General features: G+C 47.1%; 1 protein-coding gene across 2 annotated transcripts in view; it reads left to right on the top strand.

The window, feature by feature from the left end:
• DPYSL5 (dihydropyrimidinase like 5) overlaps nt 1-4,640 on the top strand; it is a 102,616-nt gene extending 97,976 nt beyond the window's left edge. For both annotated transcript variants that reach the window (XM_019021503.4, XM_019021502.4), the window contains exon 13: nt 1,208-4,640. In XM_019021503.4, coding sequence (XP_018877048.1) covers nt 1,208-1,293 — 86 coding nt within the window. In that variant the 3' untranslated portion in view covers nt 1,294-4,640. The remainder of the gene's footprint in view (nt 1-1,207) is intronic.
• The last annotated feature ends 16,367 nt before the right edge of the window (nt 4,641-21,007 follow it).

Genomic DNA, 21,007 nt, shown 5'->3' with positions numbered 1-21,007 from the left:
GAGAGACCAAGCACCCACTCAGTAAGGGCTGTGCTGGGATGGGCACAGCGAGAGGCGCAAGACCCTGGTCCTTCCACCCACAGCCTGGAGTTTACTGGGGGAGACAAGCCCCATATACAAACCATCCTGCTGTGAGAGCAGAGGGCTAAACCAGAGGGATGCCAATGGGTCAGCGCCTGCCTGCCCAGGCTCCTGTGTGCCCTGCTTTGGGCCAGGCGCAGCCTGTGGCAGAAGAGATGAGGTCCCTGTTGGAGGTGCTGGTAGCCCATGGGGAGGGGTCCTCTCTCAGAACCAGTCTCATTCCTGAGATGATGGCTCCGCTACTCTGAGGGCCACTGCCACTCCCACCAGTGACGGGCCATGAGTGAAGTCAGAAAGGGACCCTGGCATGGAAGACTTGTTTATGCACACTCAGGTCTTGCCAGTCCCGGAGGCATGGACTCCCACCGCCTTCCTCCTGCAGCCAGACCCACGAGAGGCACCAAGACCCCAGAGCTGCAGGGCCCCTGCTGACCAGCAGCCTCCTATTCTCCTGCCTGAGAGCCAAGACGGGGCAGAACCCCCGCTCAGACAGCAAACATCAGGCAGCCTGTCCCCTCCTCTCTACCCCAAATCTTGTCTGTTCTAAGCAGGCCAGGCTGAAGAATGTCCCACTGGGCTCTCCGGGGCACTAGACCCTCCCTTTCCCTCCCTTTGTGTTTTGTTTGTTTTTGTGTTTTTTTTTAATCCTTCTCCTGTATAGACCCTCCCTTTGTAACTAAGTCATGGGATTTCAAGATGTGGGGCCTTTGGGCTGTGGTTCTTTCATTTTCCGAAACAATGGCATACCCTCATTTTTCTCTCTCGCTTACTCACTGAGGCATATGTACAAAGGCCCATGTGCCAACAGGCTGGCCAATTACCTGCATGTACGAGAGACTGTATGCCTAGGCATGGGGCAGTGAAGTTGGCACAGTGGGCAGTTAATAAGTTCGGCTCTGAATCAGGAAAACCTGGGTCCAAGTCCAGGCTCTGCCACTTACACACTGCAACACGGGGCAAGTCACTTAACTTCCCTGAGCCTCGGTCTCCTCATCTATAAAATGGGATGGAGTGGCTGTGAGGATTCACTCAGGCCATGCACACAGTGAGCCTCCAGGAGAGGGTGTCTGTGGTTTGTTAGCAGGCACAAGAGCCCATCTCACCCTCTGTGCTTCCTTCCCTGCAGGCTCTCAGATCGATGACCATGTTCCAAAGCGAGCTTCAGCTCGGATCCTCGCTCCTCCCGGAGGCAGGTCGAGTGGCATTTGGTAAAGGCATTGCCAAGCCCCCCGAGTGAGGACGCACCGCCGCCACCAGCCCGCAACTCTCCGGCCGCAGCTGCAGGGGCAGGAGAGGCTGGGCTGGGCAGCACACCACCCAAGGGGGGCCCCGGGACCCACGGAGCCCTCCCTATGTCTGCAAAGTGATTCACTGTGCTTCGAGCCAACTCTAACAGGCACTCTGAGATGTGTTCCTCCTGCTGTAGTCCTTTCTGCCTTGGCCTCGGCTGGCTTTTCTGGGGCCCAGGAAGCCCACACTATGCACAGAGCCCAATGCATAGAGCCCTGGCCAGCCCTTCCTCTCACTCCTGCCTCCGCTGGCTTTGGGAAAGCCCAGACTTTAGTGCCCTGCCCCCTGGCTGACTGACCAGTTGCCCAGAGCACTTTAGCAGATGTGGTTTCAAAGTAAAGGCCTCCTCCCCCACCCCTTAGGCCCCGTGGTGACATTTCCCAAGTCAGACAGATGTCAGCTTCCCAGCCATGCCCAGGACGTCCTATCTCCCCCAACCCACCTCTGGCCCTGTGTAGGGGCAGGGATGGGGGTGGCTGGGACTCCCGGTGCCCCTCGCCAGCTTCTCCTGCGCCCCGCCCACACCCTCAGGGGGTCACAGGCCCAGAAGGGTAGCTGGGCAGGGCTCGAGGCTGGTGCCAGGCACGTGTAAATGGTTTTGTTTTGCACGTTTGGTTTGCGCAGTAGTTTGGTTTGACTTGTTTGTGCATCCTGTGAAAAATAACGGTGCTTGTGTCACTAGCATAGAATAGCAACAGGAATAGATGTGGTCCTTAGGAGACGCTGCACTCGACACCAACCAGACAGCACAGGGCAGGGGCGGTGGAGGGGGCTGGGCTCACAGGCCTCTCTTTTCCCCGCCTGCGGTCTTCTGGGCTGCGGGAGGCCCTGGCCCTTTCCCCTTCCCCTCCCCTCCTTGTCTAGTTTCCCACATTCCAAAAGGAGGCCTGGGATGCTAGCCCCGGAGATGCCAGCCCTTCAGGAAGCAGGTGTCCTTTCCCCTCTCTGCCCCTGATCACTCCCAGCACTCCCCTTGCCTTTCCCTGTCTTCACCTGCCACCACACACACACACACACACACACACACGCACGGCTTCCTATAACTTCTTCCTGCTGGACAGAGACTCAGCGCTCCTCCTGTGTGACTGGCAAGAGGCCTCATGCCTGCTGAGAGAGGAGGAGTGGGAGAGGGGCTTGCCAGACACCAGAGAGGGAGACCCCAGGCCCACAGGACCTGGCTGTCGAACCCGCATTGCTGCTCAGGTGCCGTGATCTCCCGTGGTCGGCACCAGGCCCTCGCCAGCTCATGGCCTCATCTTCTCCCCTGTCCATCCAGGTAGGCCCTCCCTGCTTCTAAAGCCCCACAGAAGTTCCCATGGAAACACTAGAGGCCGGGTGTCTCCTTCCACCTCCAGTGATCTGGGAAGTGACCCAGCTGCCTGCCCTTGTTAAGCCTTGTCTGCCCCGTGGGAAGTGACTTCATGTTGCACATGTGATTTCAGCCCCCGAGGCTTGCGCGAGGCTTCTGGACCCTCAGTTAAAGGTCAGCCCCTGGCCGGGTGCGGTGGCTCACGCCTGTAATCCCAGCACTTTGGGAGGCCGAGGCGGGTGGATCACGGAGTCAGGAGATCGAGACCATCCTGGCTAACACGGTGAAACCCCGTCTCTACTAAAAATACAAAAATTAGCCAGGCGTGGTGGCGGGCGCCTGTAGTCCCAGGTACTGAGGAGGCTGAGGCAGGAGAATAGCGTGAACCCGGGAGGCGGAGCTTGCAGTGAGCCAAGATCACGCTACTGCACTCCAGCCTGGACGACAGAGTGAGACTCCATCTCGAAAAACAGACAAACAAAAAAGTCAGCCCCTGCACATCTCTGTAGTGCTTTTCATGTATTCAAACCACTTCCATATATGACCTCTCACTTGGTCCTCATGACAATGGAGCACTTATTATTATTCCCATTTTACAGATGAGGAAACTAAGACCCAGAAAGTTCAGGTCCTCTGACCCCAGAAGTGTCTGTGACGACCCTCCCAACCTTGGCTATCTACCCCAGCTGTGGAGAGGAGGTCTGGGGTGACATCTATTGTAGATCCCACCTGAGAGTTTAACCAATGAGAAGACTTACTTTCCTGGTAGGCAGCCTGCTTTGTTTTGCACAGGAAGATAGATTTTTTTTCTCATCTTTCTTATAAACAACCTCATGCACATTCTGTGTTTGAGCCAAGACTAGTCACCCATTGGGGGCTAACCGTGCAGTGTGAGCTGCATCCACACCCTCACTTCTCCCTTCACTCCCCCTTTCCTCACTCAGGGGCTGAGAGGACAGAGGTGGTCAGCCGGGGAGCAGAGGTGGCGAAGGGGCTCATGGCAAGTGGCAGCCATTGGAACAGGGGTGAGGACCCAGGCCTGGGAAAGCCACCAGGGATGGGGGAAACCATGACGCCGCCTCCTGGTGCAGTGCACACCATCTCTATCCCTGTCAGCCCTCACTGGGTCATGGGCCTTGGGCAGATGCCAAAGAGCCCAGCAGCAGCGGTAGTGGCCAGCTGGGCAGAGCATCCTTGCTTGGGCTAGGAAAGCTTTACCTTCTCTGAGTGCCTCCACCCGAGAGATGTGTGACCCGTGGCACCGGGGAACCACATCTTGGAGTGGTCCACTGTAGGCCATGCGCTTCATCCACCCCCAGTCCTTACATAGGCCCTACCCTTGCCCGGGAGCTTCTAGATAGAAATCAGAAAGAGATTCAAGGAGCCGAATGAGCGGTCAGCCCCCACCATGCACTCCTTGCCCCGTGCAGAGCTCCAGCCAGCTTCGTCACCAGCCCCACTGGCTCCTGGTTGGAATGAAAGGGTCTCTGGTTGCACTGAATGCAGCTCTCAAACTGGTCTTGTACTTGCTGAATAAATACTGTTGTTCTTGCCTTAGCTGCTCTCTAGGTTTGTGGGGTTAAGTTGCCAGAAAATTGTGCTACTGTGTGTGCGTGTGCGTGCGTGTGTGTAGTGCTAGGAGTCCACAGTAGGTCTCTGTCAAGCCAATGTCGTGATGAGGGCTTTTCCGATACTGACCCAGAAGCCACAGAACCACAAGGAAACCCAAACCCCCTCCAGCTGCTGAGGCGCAGGCACAGCCTGGGGTCGGGATGGAGCCTCCAGCACCCCAGCACCCAGGTGACTTCCCCACTCCCCTGTAAATGTCATGGTGCTAAGACTGTGTCAACCCCAAGACGACACATGGTCCTGTGCTTTGGCCACCGTTTGAGGCAAAAACTAAACAGCCCGACACGTTGTGTTCTGGTGCAGGTTTGTATTAAACTGTAGCTACTTCTCACTTGGACTCTGTTGTATTTCTTCAAAGAGGAGGGAGTTTGGCAGAGATCTCTTCTATGGTGGCTGGGCAAGGCTTCAGCTGCTAAGAAAAGGCAGCTTTGATCTGTCTCTCCTATTGGGTGGCAGCTCACTGGGAGGCTTGTGAAGAGACTGGATTTTTTTTTTTCTTTAATTCTGAGAGACAAGAGCCCCAGTGGTGCCAGATTTCCAGGGACAAGGTTGCCAAATTATCTGAAATAATTAGGAGGAAGAATTAGATGCAAAAGGGAAAAAAACTAGACTCACTCCATCTACCTATAGTTGCCTATTCTCTTGGCTACCATTTTGGAAGCCCATAGCCACCTCTCCACTCGGCAGAATGCTTGGCTGATGGAACGATGGCCTCAAAAAAAAATCACAAGACGAAGAGCTGTCCCAAGGCCAATATGCCTTTGAAGGACCTTCCAGCTGCTCTCCGGCTGTCTAGAACCCCGCTTTTGGAGTTGGCCCTCTGTACTCTCAACTCCATCCATTGCATTGAGACCCCTCTACCTTCCCTCTAGAGCTCAGTCAGATGTTGGGAGGATTATCTGATTAAACTCTTTCACACTAAAGGGTAAAACTGTGGCTTCTAAGGCCGGGTGCTGTGGCTCATGCCTGTAATCCCAGAACTTTGGGAGGCCAAAGCGGGTGGATCACCTAAGGTCAGGAGTTTCAGACCAGCCTGACCAACACGGAGAAACCCCGTCTCTACTAAAAAAAAAAAAAAAAAATTAGCCAGGTGTGGTGGTGCATGCCTGTAATCCCAAGTACTCAGGAGGCTGAGGCAGGAGAATCACTTGAACCCGGGAGGCAGAGGTTGCAGTGAGCCAAGATCGCGCCATTGCACTCCAGCCTGGGCAACAAGAGTGAAACTCTGTCTCAAAAAAAATAAAAATAAAAATAAACTGTGGCTTCTAGTACTATGTAGTCACTGTACTTATTTCTTAACATTAAAATTCGAAGGTTGAGATGGATTTGCCAGCTTGAGATGGATGCCGAGTCCCTGCAATGTATTGGGCCAAAGTGTCTGTTACCCTGTTTTCCCACAACAGGAGAGCACACCAGAATTGGGTTAACTGCCAAAAATCCATTGGGTTTGGATGAAAAAATAATATGACCACACATTTGGCACATGGCATCTATCAGGCAGTCTACAGGGAAAAAATAAAAGATACCCAGGAAGACATAGGGTGCCTTTTTATGTATGTAGTTGTAGAAAAATCAAAGACCACAGACTCAGACTTTAAAATAAGGCTTGATCATTTATGAGAATCTGGATTTGGAGAAACCACACCAGTCAGCAGCTAGGCAGCCACCAGCCTCTATTTTCTAATTCAGAGTTACAGACTGACCTCTGTACACCGGTAGAGACTAACGCTAAGAATTGCGTTGTGGTCAGCCAGGCACGGTGGCTCACGCCTGTAATCCTAGCACTTTGGGAGGCCGAGGCGGGAGGATTGCCTGAGCTCAGGAGTTCAAGACCAGCCTGGGCAACACAGTGAAATCCAGTCTCTACTAAAATACAAAAAATTAGCCGAGCGTGGCGGTGGGATCACACCACTGCACTCCAGCCTGGGCGACAAAGCGAGACTGTCTCAAAAAAATAAATAAATAAATTGCTTTTTAGTCAGTGGAAGACACAGGGTCTCATGACACCCAGGTGTGAAGAAGAAACCTCATGATATGTAGGGGCTGGTAGACCTTAGAGTCCTAAGTTAATAACAGGCTATTTGACAGTGTTGTAACAACATACATTTGAAAGGGCTCTTAGAGCTTTCCCAGTAGAACAGTAAAGGATCTGGCATTTTGCTGACACTGGGTACTGTCTTATGATGGAAAGTGAGTTCTTTACTTTCCCTTCTGGATTTACAACCATACATTTAGACCTAGAGGGACCAGATGTCTTGGTTTGCTCAGGGCAATCCTGATTTAAGTCTATTGCCCCAGAATAATTATTAACAGTGTCCACTTTCACTGTCAAACATGTCCTGGTTTGTATAATAAATTACATGGTCACTTTCTGTATACCTATACATTCATTGGGCTATTACTGTGCCTGTCCAGGAGTTAAAAATTTTTCCATTGCTGAAAGACAAGACATGGCGTAAGAGATGCGGAAGATGGGTCCTTCCACAGTGGGTGGTAACTTAGGGGTTTGCATGACAAGCCCTGCGTCTTCACACAGCTCTTGGAGGCTTGATGAGTCTCAGTAGCCGGGGATGCCACAGGGTGGGGAAGGCCTGCAAATGCTTTTCTAAGCTTTTTCAGTTTGCCTCGTAGACCTCATTGTTCCATTAGAAACAGTAAGCCTACCAAATTCTATCATTTGCTTTTAAGGTGACTTTGATTCCATTTATGAACTTGAACACCTTACAACATTTTCAACTACATTTAAAATTTGATTTCCCTTTTAAATACCTTTCCTGAGTACCAAATAATTATTACCAATCTAATAAATTAAACTTATAAATATACTGAGTTTCACACTTTATTAGTTGTTTTGATGCTAAGAATAAACAATATTTCAACCTAAAATTAGAAGTTTTAAGTTACACTTTTTTTTTTTTTTTTTTTTTTTGAGACAGAGTCTTGCTCTGTCTGTCATCCAAGCTGGAGGGCAGTGGAGGGATCTCGGCTCACTGCAACCTCCGCCTCCTGGGTTCAAGCAATTCTCCTGCCTCAACCTCCCAAGTAGCTGGGATTACAGGCACCTACCACCACGCCCAGCTAGTTTTTGTATTTTCAGTTGAGATGAGGTTTCACCATGTTGTCCAGGATGGTCTTGAACTCCTGACCACGTGATCTGCCTGCCTCAGCCTCCCAAAGTGCTGGGATTACAGGTGTGCACCACTGCGCTTGGCCAAGTTACACATTTTAAGTTAATTATGAGATGCTCACTTTAATAGCGCAAAAAGTTATCATAGAAATGAATAAAATACCAAATATGCCCAGATTTCCTCTTAATACAAAAATTTTGACACTATGGGCTTGGTTCTTTAAAAACTTTTATTTTCTTAATTCTATACCTCCTGCCAGTTATAAGCTCTCACTGGGCTTTAGCTTTGAGTCTTTTCTTTTTTATTTTATTTATTTATTTTTTGAGACAGAGTCTTGCTCTGTCACCCAGACTGGAGTGCAGTGATGCGATTACAGCTCACTGTGGCCTCGACCTCCAGGCTCAGGTGATCCTACCATCTCAGCCTCTAGAGTACCTGGGATCACAGGTGTGCACCACTGCGCCTGGCTAATTTTTGTATTTTTTGTAGAGACTGGGTTTCCCTATGTTGCCCAGGCTGGTCTCAAACTCCTGGGCTCAGGCTATCCACCGGTCTCCCAAAGTGCTAGGATTACAGGTGTGACCCACCACGCCTGGCCTCAAGTCTTTTCTTGATGACAAGTCAACTCCTAGAGGGCGCAAGGAAGGTCTGCTTACCAGCTCCACTCCAATCTCAAATTTCCAGTGCACCTAATTTTCACTTTACCACTACCTGGTCATCTACAATAACTGAATGCACAGTTATTAGTGCAATGTGTGTATATATCAGTTCTAGCCAAGTGAGTTCTGCCTCCTTTAAAAATGTTTGAATAAATTAGATCCTTTGTATTTTAAGGTTTCCTTACATTTAAAGCAACACATTCTATCCCTGTGTAGCTTTTTTTAAATTGACTATTTTTTAGAAAAGTCTGATTTACAGCTGCACAGATAGTGCGGAGTTTCCATCTACTCCACACCCGGCCTCCCCTATTACTAACATCCTACATTAGCATGTTAAAATCAGTGAGCCAACACTGATACATTATCATTAATTAAAGTCCATGCCTATTCAGATTTCCTAGGTTTTTATCTAATGTCCCTTTTCTGATCCAGGATCTCCTCCAGGACACCACATTACATTTAGTCGTCATGTCTCCTGAGGCCCTGTGGACTGTGACAGTTTCTCAGACTTCCCTTGTTTTTGATGACCTTGACAAGTTTTGAGAAATATTGTTCAGAGATTTTATAGAATACTCTCTACTGGAATTTGTCTGTTGTTTTTCTAAATGGTTAGGCTGGTGTTAAGAGTTTTTAAAAGGAAGACCATAAAAGCAAGGTGCCGTTTTCCTCACGTCACATCAAGGGTATATACTATGAAAATGACCTATTACTGATGATGTTGACTTTGATCACCTGGCTAAAGTCGGATCTACCTTTTCAAATTTATATGGTTCCCTTTTATGAGCTAAAAGCTTCTCTTTTTACAGTATGTGACTTCTTTAAGCAACTAAATATGGTTTGTATTGCTATACTAAGTTTTTCCGGTGTTTGCTAGATGATTCTCACAGTTAGGAATTTTTTGAAATTCAGTATCAGTTGTAAGACTTTTGGCCAGACGTGGTGGCTCACACCTGTAATCCCAGCACTTTGGGAGGCCAAGGTGGGCAGATCACTTGAGGTCAGGAGTTCAAGACCAGCCTGGCTAACATGGTGAAACCCTGTCTCTACTAAAAATACAAAAAAATTATCTGGGTATGGTGGCGCAAACCTGTAATCCCAGCTACCCGGGAGGCTGAGGTGGGAGGATCGCTTGAACCCAGGAGGAAGAGGCTGCAATGAGCGGAGATTGCGCCACTGCACTCCAGCCTGGGTAACAGAGTGAGACTCCGTCTAAAAAAAAAGAAAAAAAAAAAGACTATTTGCCTGTGGGGCACAAAGACACAAAGATAGCAGTAACAAGAAATATTCACATAAATACGAGCTCTTGAGGTTTTATCTGAAATCCTCATGACTCATGGGTCAAAATTTAAGCTTTAATTTAGGGCTTTACACACACACACACACATGCATTTACATGCAGACACAGAGAGAGGCTAATTTTAACTACATAACCAACTTTATGAAGCCTTTGAATAACAAGTGTCCATTACCTTAAAGCTATTTAAGTCCAAACTTCCAAAATCCATTCTGAAATTCTAGGAAAAGAAAAACAGAGACTAACCAGGTAAAATTAATAAGCAACTGTTAAGAAAGTATAATTTATTATTTTAATGCTATCCAGAAAGCTGTTGAAGCTTTCTATTGATTTATATAACTTCAGATTATGTGAGTTTTATTGAACGAATTGATAAAGCACACATTTTTCCAACTATGATGCATTTCAGTAGCAATATCCTATACTGCTATCAAAATCCCACATTTTACATCACATTTACAAAAAGCTTTAGCTATTAGCTTTAGTGCAGAAACTCAAATTTTTTTTCCTTTTGGAATATTTCTAGCCATGAAACTCAAATTCTCACTGAAATCATTTATGCAATATCCAAAATTCCTGATTTCACATTCTGCATTAATTTATCACCTCAAGGGGGAAAAAAGATCGCTTCACACTGAAAACAGTTGCTTACAATTATGCATATTTAAATTTCATCATCTGCTCAGTGCCTCTTGCTTTATTGGAATTTTTTTTCTTTTGGATACAGGGTCTGCCACTGTTACCCAGGCTGGAGTGCAGTGGTGCAATCACCTCTCACTGCAGCCCCAACCTTCTGGGCTCAGTCGATCCTCCCGCCTCAGCTTCCAGAGTAGCTGGGACCACAGGCATGCACCATCACGCCCAGCTAATTTTTCAATTTTATAGTAGAGACAGGGTCTCCCTATGTTGCCCAAGCTGGTCTAGAAATCCCATGCTCAAGCGATCCTCCCGCATTGGCCTCCCAAAGTGTTGGGATTACAGGCGTGAGCCACTATGCCTCATTTTATTGGAATTCTTGATTTTAAAATATCCTCTGGTCCGGGCGCAGTGGCTCATGCCTGTAATCTCAGCACTTTGGGAGGCTGAGACGGGCGGATCACGAGGTCAGGAGTTCAAGACCAGCCTGGCCAACATAGTGAAACCCCGTCTCTACTAAAAATACAAAAATTAGCCAGCCGTGGTGGCACACGCCTGTAGTCCCAGCTACTCAGGAGGCTGAGGCGGGAGAATCGATGGAACCCAGGAGGCGGAGGTTGCAGTGAGCTGAGACCATGCCATTGCACTCCAGCCTAGTGACAGAGTGAAACACCATCTCAAAAAAAAAAAAATCCTCTGAAGTTTTACAGTCTAAGTTTACCCTGAAGGGAGTTATTGTCTTTTGATCAGTCCCCAATGATGCCAAGTTCCAAGACACTGCAGGGGTTAATTTCAGTAAAATAGACTGCCCCTGGGGATAGTCTTTGATTCCTTTACTGCTGAGGAATCACAGCTGCTGGAGAACAACTTCTCTTGGGGAGGACGGTGGGCATTTTGAGTCCTAAAGGGAAGGAAACTTCAGTGGCAGTGCTTTGACGGCCCCTTCCCATCTTGCACGCATCTGACAGAAGGGTTCCTGGCGTGCACAGAAGAGGAAATCTGGAGGCTCCATCACGGGTATTTTAGGACTAGCCACCACATGTGGGAGTTGCTGAGGCTTCTTCAAACTTCAATTTTCCAGCAGCCAGGCTTTCTTTCTTTCTTTTTTTTTTTTTTTGACGGAGTCTCTCTCTGTCGCCCAGGCTGGAGTGCAGCGGCATGATCTCCGCTCACCGCAACCTCCGCCTCCTGGATTCAAGCAATTCTCCTGCCTCAGCCTCCCGAGTAGCTGGGACTACAGGCACGTGCCACCTCGCCCGGCTAATTTTTAGTAGAGATGGGGTTTCCCCATGTTAGCCAGGATGGTCTCGAACTCCTGACCTCAAGCAATCCACCTGTCTCGGCCTCCCAAAGTACTGGGATTACAGGCATGAGCCACCACCCCCAGCCAATACATGTCTTTTACCACAATAAAAGAATTATATTATAAAAATTGACCATTTACTAAACCACAAAGCAGGTTTCAAAAAATTCCAAAGTATTAATATTTCACAGACTTTGTTCTCTGCTCGCATTGCAATGAAATTAGACATAAACTGCAACATCAAGAAACCATTAAGGAAAAATACAAGTAAATTGTGACGTGTTTATACAAAATAGAAATATTTTCATACAAAACATAAAATGTGTGGTATCTAGCTAATGTCATTTAGAGTTAAACTTAGAGCTTTATGCACTTTTCAAACAAAACAAATGTAAAATCAATGAGTAGATTAATGGTTATATGTGGCAAATTAACACACCTATTTCTCTATATTCCCTCTCAAATCCTCACCAAAGTGACATTTAAAAAGAAGGGTTAAGCCACATGGGAAAAGATAATGGGAAATGAGATTATGGCTTATGAGGGATATCAACAAAATCTGGAAGGTATAAAATAAATGGATGAGCTGGTGCAGCGTGGAGGAAGCTGAAATGACTGCCTGCCATGAAGGCAACCAATGAGAAGCCATTTAGCTCCCCAGAGCCCAATAAAGAATCCCCAGTAGCAGCTCCTGGGATCTCCAAAGGCCAGAGAGTGAAATCAGGATGACGGGCTAAAATTCTCTGAGAGGAGCAGTTAGACGCATAGATCCTCCAGCTCCTGCAAGCAACTGTCCCACTCTCCTTCAGGCTGCCAAGGGGAGAGGATGAATCTAGGTGGATTTAGAGAAGGACAGAACACTGAACAGTGACGTCAGCCTATTCCCAGCCTCCTTCCCATGCCGTCTACCATAACCAATACAGAGAACTGTATTCCCCCAGGCAAGAAATCTGAGGATCCCTCTCTAGGCAAGCTAACTGGCATGAAGAGAAAATACTTACATTCTGATATTTGAGAGATCAGGTAGTAATTTGGCCAGTTCCCATGCAATCCTTCTATGGTGAGACACCTCAACCCACATGCCCCACGCATGAGCTCCAATCTTTCAGTTAGCTGGTTTGCATCTTACTCTTAAAGATGAAGAAAACGTCCAAAAAGATAGACAGTCCAGCCAGCCAGGCGCAATGACTCAGGCCTGTAATCCCAGCACTTTGGGAGGCTGAGGTAGGTGGATTGTGTGAGTCCAGGAGTTTGAGACCAGCCTGGGCAACATGGAAAAACACTGTCTCCATAAATAAATGAATAAAATATTTAAAATTACCCAAGTGTGGTGGCATGTGCCTATAGTCCAAGCTACTCAGGAGGCTAAGGTGGGAGATCACCTAAGCCTGGGAGATGGAGGTTGCAGTGAGCCAAGATCATATCACTGCACTCTGGGCAACAGAGTGAGACTCTGTCTCAAAAAAAAAAAAAAAAAAAAAACCAAAACAAACATAAGAACAAAGTATCTCAGAGGAAACACAACTCAAGGAGTAAATGAAAATTCTAAAGATAAAGAGAATAGATTCATTAAAAGACAAAAGGAAAACAGGAAAGACAAGAAAATTAGATGATCAGTCTAACAGGAATTCCAGAAATAAGAGCACAGAAAAAACAAAGCAAGGGAGTTTATCAAAGAAATAATAAAAGAAAATTTCCCAAACTAAAAAATATGCATTTCCAGATTGAAGAGACATCATCATGAAATTTCTGAACAACAGAGATAATGCTTCAAGAGCCAGCAAGAGACAAAAATACTAGCTGCATACAAGAATTGGAAATTGAATGTCACTCAATTTGTCAACAGAAATACTAGAGGATGGAAGATCATGGAGCAGATTTTCTAAATTCTGAGAAAAATAATTTCTAACCTAGAATTCTGTACCCAGCCAAACTTTCAACCAACTGTTAAGGTATTATAGAAGAAAGTCATTTTCAGACATGCAAGATTGAAAAGATTGACCTTCCTTGGAACCTATTAGAGAGTCCATTTGAGAGTGTGCTCCACCAAAATGAATAATAAAAAGACATAGGCCAGGCACGGTGGCTCACGCCTATAATCCCAACACTTTGGGAGGCCGAGGCAGGTGGGTCACTTGAGGTCAGGAGTTCAAGACCAGCCTGGCCAACATGGTAAAACCCCGTCTCTACTAAAAATACAAAACTTAGCTGGAAGTGGTGGCATGTGCCTGTAGTCCCAGCTACTTGGGAGGCTGAGGCACAAGGATCGCTTGAGCCTGGGAGGCAGAGGCTGCAGTGAGCTGAGATCCTGCCACTCACTCCAGCCTGGGTGACAGAGCGAGACCCTGTCTCAAAAAAAAAAAAAAACAAAAAAACAAACAAAAAAAAAAACCCAAGACATGGGATGAAGGAAATAGGACATTCAGCATAAGCAAGAAAATAAGGAAAGTTCCAGAATGGTGGTAGAGGAAGCTGTTCTCTAAGCTGCTGCACAGCTGGTCCAGAATGGAACAGTCCTGAGAAAATCCTGCCCAGCAGGCTAGAATAGCCACCTGCCCTCAGTATTTGCCTGTTTGTAACAAAAAGCTATAAATGCTCAGCTGAAAGAGGTTCTTGGGAATGGCAGAACAACCAAAAGTTTGCCCTGGCTCTTGATAAAGAGCTGAAGAAGAAAAGATTTGCAAGAAGAATGAAATCATGGCTTTTCTGAGTTTGCAGATTTCTTGCACACATCTAATTAAACCTCTGCAGAAATTTCTACCACATCCCTAACCAATCATCTAACTTAGGATGCAGGATGTTTAGCCCAGTGACGGCGTGCCTTCAGCAGGCATATATCACACTCCCCAAAAGTTCTATTTATTCAGTATCATTTCCTTAACTGAAACTAAATTATCTGTCTTCAGCTTGTGCCCCTTTATCCTAACTCTTCCTATGAAGGCACACAGAACAATCTTATTCATAAACAGCTCTTCCAATTTCACACATTATTGCAGTCTTTACTTCTGCCCACTACATTCATGCTTTCTGGGTTGTTCTCAGAGTTTAGCATGAATCAGAATCACCTGGAGGACTTGTTTAAGCCCAGCTTGCTAAGCACCACACCAAAGTTTCTGACTCAGTAGTTTTGATGTGGGGCCTAAGAACTTGCTTTTTTTTTTTTTTTTTTTTTTTTTTTTGAGATGGAATCTCATTCTGTCCCCCAGGCTGGAGTGCAGTGGCACGATCTGGGCTCACTGCAACCTCCGCCTCCTGGCTTCAAGCGATTCTCCTGCCCCAACCTCCTGAGTACCTGGGATTACAGGCATCTACCACCGTGCCCAGCTAATTTTTGTGTTTTTAGTAGAGACGAGATTTCACCGTGTTGGCCAGGCTGGTCTCGAACACATGGCTTCAAGTGATCCGCCCACCTCAGCCTCCCAAAGTGCTGGGATTACGGGTGTGAGCCACCGCTCCCGGCCACCATCCTTATCTTAAAATGTGGCACCAACCCTCCAGAATGGAGTTTTCTGACTGAAGGTGCCCAGAGAGAGTGCTCACCCATGCAGAGGAAAGGACCAAAGGGGCTTTGCAGAAGCAAAGACAATGCCCCGCTAGCTCTTGATAACCTGAGCAGCTGATGAACTCAGCATGTGCCCAGGAGTCCCCTCAGGACTTCCGGAGAGCAGCTGGGGCACCTTCCCTCCATAGCGCGTTACATCCAGGACAGTCAAGAATCCCAGCCAGCCTGTTAGGTGACCGACGCAGGCCCTCGCTGAGCAGCAAGCAGAACTGCTGCCCTTGCCTGGGTTCTCCAAGAGCCTGGGATCCTCCCCGGCCCTCAGACAGCCTCTTCCACCCCCAGAGCAAGGCGTTTCGGGGGCTGTGAGGTGAGGTTCCTGAGAGTGAGTGAAAGGAGCGACTTTGGGGATTAACTGTCTTGGACACATCTTCCCTCCAGACGTCTACTTCCCAACCTCTCAATCTTTTTTGCCTCCCTTCCACACTCATTGGTGCGTCCCTTAAATTTCTTTCATCGTTTTGTTTTTCTGGATTACCTGCCACAGCCTTTCTGTTCATCTCTCCACAGTCAGACCTGGGATCTGAACCCTGAGCTGACAGAGATGCTGAGAATCTGGCCTTCTGCTGCTCCGAAAGGATTGGGGATGTGGCAGGCCATGCCCGCTTGGGAGGTCAGTTCACCAGGAGTGACTGTCCTCAGTGCCTGTGCCCCCAGACTGAGGAAGAAGGAGATGCTAAGGGTAGCCTTTCATATCACATACAAAGAGCCTGGGAAGATGAGATGGAGGTGAGGAGGAGAGGCATTCAATCCAGAGGGAAAAGGGAAGTAACGCTTATTAAACGCCTACTATATGCTAAGTACTTTGCTATACACGTATGGGTTACTGATTTAAGGTTGGAGTGTGGCTGAAATTCCCTGTATCTATTGGCCCATGGGATAAGACTGTTCTGTCTTGGAAGATAATCATGACTGATGAGCCTCTGAGGACGGAGGGTGAAGATTTTTAAAACTACCCTCAAGCATGAGCCCTAATACCCTCAGCCGACCCAGGTCATGGTGCTTCTCCTAAGGCCGTGAATTCCAGCCTGGGGAAGAGCTGGGAACAGCTGGAGAGGCAGAGGATTCCAGGAACGTGAAGCCCTAGCCAGTAACCTCCTGTGGAGAGTGACTTCACCCCCAGGCGGCCAGAGCAGCAGCTGCTGCAAACCGAAAATGCCAGGAAGTTCCATCTTCCCCTGCCCCTGGCCACCTCCAGGCTGGCTTCCTCTTCTGCGTGGTCTCTGTCTGGTTTGGCATTTCTCTGCTCCCCAAGTCCTGGATCTTGTGGGATGGCCCGTGGCCACTGTACTACCTGTAAAGGCCTCCAGATGGCGCTTTCAGCTCATCAGTGGTCGCTGCTTTGGCTTAAGATGTGAACAGATAAAGCTGAAGGAATGGCAGGTGTGTCCAGGTTACCAGGCCTCAATCCCTGCCCCCAGAGCAGCTCAGGCTCCGTCTGCCTTGAGTGCGGGTGAGTGGCCATAGCAGCCTTCTCCCGTCTGGAGCTCCCTGGAGGAAGCTGTCCCTTTCAAGACCAATCTCAGAATTTAGGATAAGGTTGCCAGATACAGCAAATACAAACACAGAATGCCGGGCCAGGCGCGGTGGCTCACGCCTGTAATCCCAGCACTTTGGGAGGCCGAGGCGGGCAGATCACGAGGTCAGGAGATCGAGACCATCCTGGCTAATACGGTGAAACCCCGTCTCTACTAAAAATACAAAAAATTAGCCGGGCGTGGTGGCGGGCGCCTGTAGTCCCAGATACTCGGGAGACTGAGGCAGGAGAATGGCGTGAACCCGGGAGGCGGAGCTTGCAGTGAGCCGAGATCGTGCCACTGCACTCCAGCCTGGGCGACTGAGCAAGATTCCATCTCATAAAAAAAAAAAAAACCAGAATGCCCAGTTAAATGTAAATTTCAGATAAAAAATAATTTTTTAGTTTATGTCCAAATAATGTCTGTGTCATACTTATGCTAAAAATTATTTTTTGTTTATTTGAAATTCAAATTTAACTAAGGTGTCTTGTCTTTATGTGGCAATTCTAGTTTAGGTTTATTTACAGGAGTTCTCCACCTTCTGTCTAATCCATGCTTATAGAACATCTACCAGGCATGTGTGAGACATGACAACAGGAAGCAAGTGTAGCTCCTGCATTTAGAGGTGAGTTTGAAAAAAGACATGTTGACACACAAGAAAATGTAGGAAGCATGGGATAGTGGAAGAAGTCTGGATTTTGGTGTTGGCTTTAAGTTCAAGCTCCACTTCTGATGTTCACTAGCTGTGTTATCTTAGGTAAGTTATTAACCTCTCTGGGCCTCTGTTGTTTATGTGTGGAAATAAGAATAATACCAACCTCTGGCTGGGCGTGGTGGCTCACACCTGTAATCCCAGCACTTTGGGAGGCCAAGGCAGGTGGATCACCTGAGGTCAGGTGTTCAAGACCAGCCTGGCCAATATGGTGAAACCCCTTCTCTACAAAAAAATACAAAAATTAGCCGGGTGTGGTGGTGGGCGCTTGTAATCCCAGCTACTCGGGAGGTTGAGGCAGGAGAATAGCTTGAACCCAGGAGGCGGAGGTTGCAGCGAGCCGAGATCGCACCACTGCACTCTAGCCTGGGCAACAGATCAAGACTCCATCTCAAAAAATAAAAAAAGGAAGGAATAATACCAACCTCAGAAGGTGACCAAGGAGGTTATAAGAAATTGTATGTATCTCATGCCTGGCTGCCATAGGATCTGAATATATGCTAGTTTTATAAAATAACTACCAGGCCGGGCACGGTGGCTCATGCCTGTAATCCCGCACTTTGAGAGGCCGAGGAGAGCAGATCACCTGAGGCCAGGAGTTCGAGACCAGCCTGACTAACATGGTGAAACCCCGTCTCTACTATTTTTGTAAAAATACAAAAAAGCCGGGCATGGTGGCATGCGCCTGTAATTCCAGCTACTCAGGAGGCTGAGGCAGGAGAATCGCTTGAAGCTAGGAGGCGGAGGTTGCAGTGAGCTGAGATGGTGCCATTGCACTCCAGCCTGAGTGACAGAGTGAGACTCTGTCTCAAATAATAATAATAATAATAATAATAATAATAATAATAATAATAATATATAATTATCATGAGAAAGAGACAACTAAAAGTGTCAGCCATGGTAACAATTAACTTTACCTCCTTTGGGAGACTGTCTACAACGAATGTAACACTTCACTTTTATTTTATTATATTATTATTATTATTATTTGAGATGGGGTCTCACTGTGTTGAACAGGTTGATCTTAAACTCCTGACCTCAAGCGATCCTCCAATCTCAGCCTCCCAAAATGCTGGGATTACAGGCGTGAGCTGCTGCACCTGGCCCACACTTCACTTTTAAATAGAAATAATAGCTAATACCATGTATTGAATGCCCACAACATTGCCCTAAGTATCTAATAAACATGATCTCATGTAATCCTTATATTAACTCTCCAAGGTATTTACTATTATTGTCCCCAATTTACAGATGGAGAAACCAAGTTAAATAGCTTGCCACAGAGCAAGTAAGTGGTAGATTTAGTGTGTTCACTCGAGTCCAACTCCCCAACCAATGCTCCTAACCTCTATCTTACACTACCTTTGCATGGATTGGCCCTTGAAGTTTGAGTTGGTGACCACTATGAAGAGAAGCACAGATTGTGGCTACAGAGCATCTGGAACAGCAGATGGAGATGCAGAAGCTGGGAGGGGTGAAAGAATAGTTCTGGGGCCCTGAGTTGCTCGGCATTCTGGAAACAGCCGGTTATTAATGTTCACAAGTGTGTCTTAAGACCTTTGCAAGTTCTCAATTTCCACACTAGTTTCTATATAGAAGGTATAACTGGGGCGGAGAGGGGGGATCAAGTAGTGATCCTACTGAATGACCCTTATGAAAGTTTTGTTAGTGTTGATAGTCACCATTTATTGAATATTTATCCATCAGGCAGTGCCAGGCATTTTTCACACATTATCTCATTTAACCATCACAACTACAGATGAGAAAAACCAAGGCCAAGGTCACATAGCTAGGAAGTGTTGGACCCAGTGCTTGTGTGACTCCAGCAGGGAGGAGGGTTGATGCACTCTCTAAATAAGGGCTCATTCATTTCAAGCCATGTAATTAAAATTCATTCCTCAGCAAAATTGTGTATGATTTACATAGGTCTCTTGTAAACATTCAAAACCATGTCAAAGGTTTCCTGTATTGTGGGAATCAGTCTTATTTCAGTGCCCTGTTCCACTTCTAGCTAGTTTCAAATGAATAATGAATGCAGTTGGTAACAATTACCAACTTTACAGCACCTTCCTGTCTCCACCTCACAGCCGGGGCAGGGCAGGCTTGCTTGCTCCAATCTAAACTCTAGCCCCGCAACTCACAGAGTTAATCCACCCTCTTAGACTCCTCTGGTTTGCCCACTCACCTTGGGGAAAGTGCAGAAAGATCAGATTTTTTTCAACTTGCTTGGGTGATTTTACTCCAAGGTGTTAAGAATGCAAAGTACAAGGTGCTAAGAATACAAAGGTAGATAAGATATGGTCTTTGAGTGTGAGGCCCTCCTATGGGGAAACATGGGGATAAGCATAATAACTGAAGGCAAAGGGGAACCATAACAAAGAATGGACCCGGTACCAAGGAGAAAGAGCAAGTAGGGGCCGGACGCGGTGGCTCACGCCTGTAATCCCAGCACTTTGGGAGGCTGAGGCGGGAGGATCACGAGGTCAGGAGTTTAAGACCATCCTAACCAATATGGTGAAACCCCATCTCTACCAAAAATATAAAAATTAGCCGGGCGTGGTGGTGCACACCTGTAGTCCCAGCTACTCGGGAGGCTGAAGCAGGAGAATCGCTCGAACCCGGGAGGTGGAGGTTGCAGTGAGCCAAGATTGTGCCACTGCACTCCAGCCTGGGCGACAGAGCGAGACTCTGTCTCAAAAAGAAAAAAGAAAAAAGAAAGAGCAAGTCGGTTCTCTGGGGGAGGCCCATGACCATGCCACCAAGTTGGTGACACAAAAGCTGGTCTTGGAGAATGAGTCCAAGTTTGCCTGATGAAGGGAAAGGAAGGGCAACCCTGCAAGGCAGGCTCAGCCACAAAACAAAACCACTTGCTTGGCCAACTGCAAGAACTATAAAAGTTGGAGTAGGCGATAGGGTACAAAAGGAGTAGAAGGTGAAGGGGAAATGGTTGGTAGGGGCCAGATTGTAGTAGAGCTTGTCCACCATGTGAAGATGTCTGAAGTTTTATATCCTTTAAGCCAATGTTTCTCAAAGTTTTCCACTTAAAGTACCCCAAAGGCAGTGGATAACGCAGGCATGGGAATAGAGGGCAGCCATGTTGAGCTCAAACTCTCTTTAAAGGTCTTGTCTTTGAAATCATGTGATTCTTATATTCTACTCCATCTTATGTCTGTTTGTTTTAATATAAAAATGTTTACCTTAATAAATAAATAAAAATACATTTAAAATTAAAATAAGATAAATATTTTCTGAATCTGTAAATAAAATTTAAAGATTACATTTAAAGATGTATTTATTATAAATAAAATTCAAGAGGTCAGGCCTGGTGGCTGACACCTGTTATCCAGTGTTTTTCGAGACCCAGACAGGAGAGTCGCTTGAGCCCAGGAGTTCAAGGGTGCAGTGAGCTGTGATCACACCACTGCACTCCAGCCTGGGCAACAGAGCAAGACCCTACTTCAAAAAAACAAATGAGGGCCAGGCGCAGTGGCTCGTGCCTGTAATCCCAGCACTTTGGGAGGCCAAGGTGGGAGGATAACTTGAGGTCAGGAATTAGAGACCAGCCTGGCCAACATGGTGAAACCCCATCTCTACCAAAAAATACAAAAATTAGCTGGGCGTGGTGGCTCACACATGTAGTCACAGTGACTTGGGAGGCTGAGGTGGGAAAATTGCTTGAACTCGGGAGGCAGAGGCTGCAGTGAGCCAAGATCGCACCACTGCACGACAGCCTGGGTGACAGAGTGAAACCCTGTCTCAAAAAAAAAAAAAAAATGAGGAAGATAATCTATTCTATATTTCTTCCGCCCTGTTTCCTTACATGAATCCCCTATTCTGGAAGTTGCTTCAGCAGGTCTGAGGACAGTCATAGGGATTTAAGCAGGATAGTT

The sequence above is a fragment of the Gorilla gorilla genome, chromosome 12 (genome assembly GCF_029281585.2).
Source record: "Gorilla gorilla gorilla isolate KB3781 chromosome 12, NHGRI_mGorGor1-v2.1_pri, whole genome shotgun sequence".
In the NCBI taxonomy this organism is placed as follows: Eukaryota; Metazoa; Chordata; class Mammalia; order Primates; family Hominidae; genus Gorilla; species Gorilla gorilla.
The sequence above is the reverse complement of the archived record's forward strand: the minus strand, read 5'-3'. Positions and strand labels throughout refer to the sequence as shown.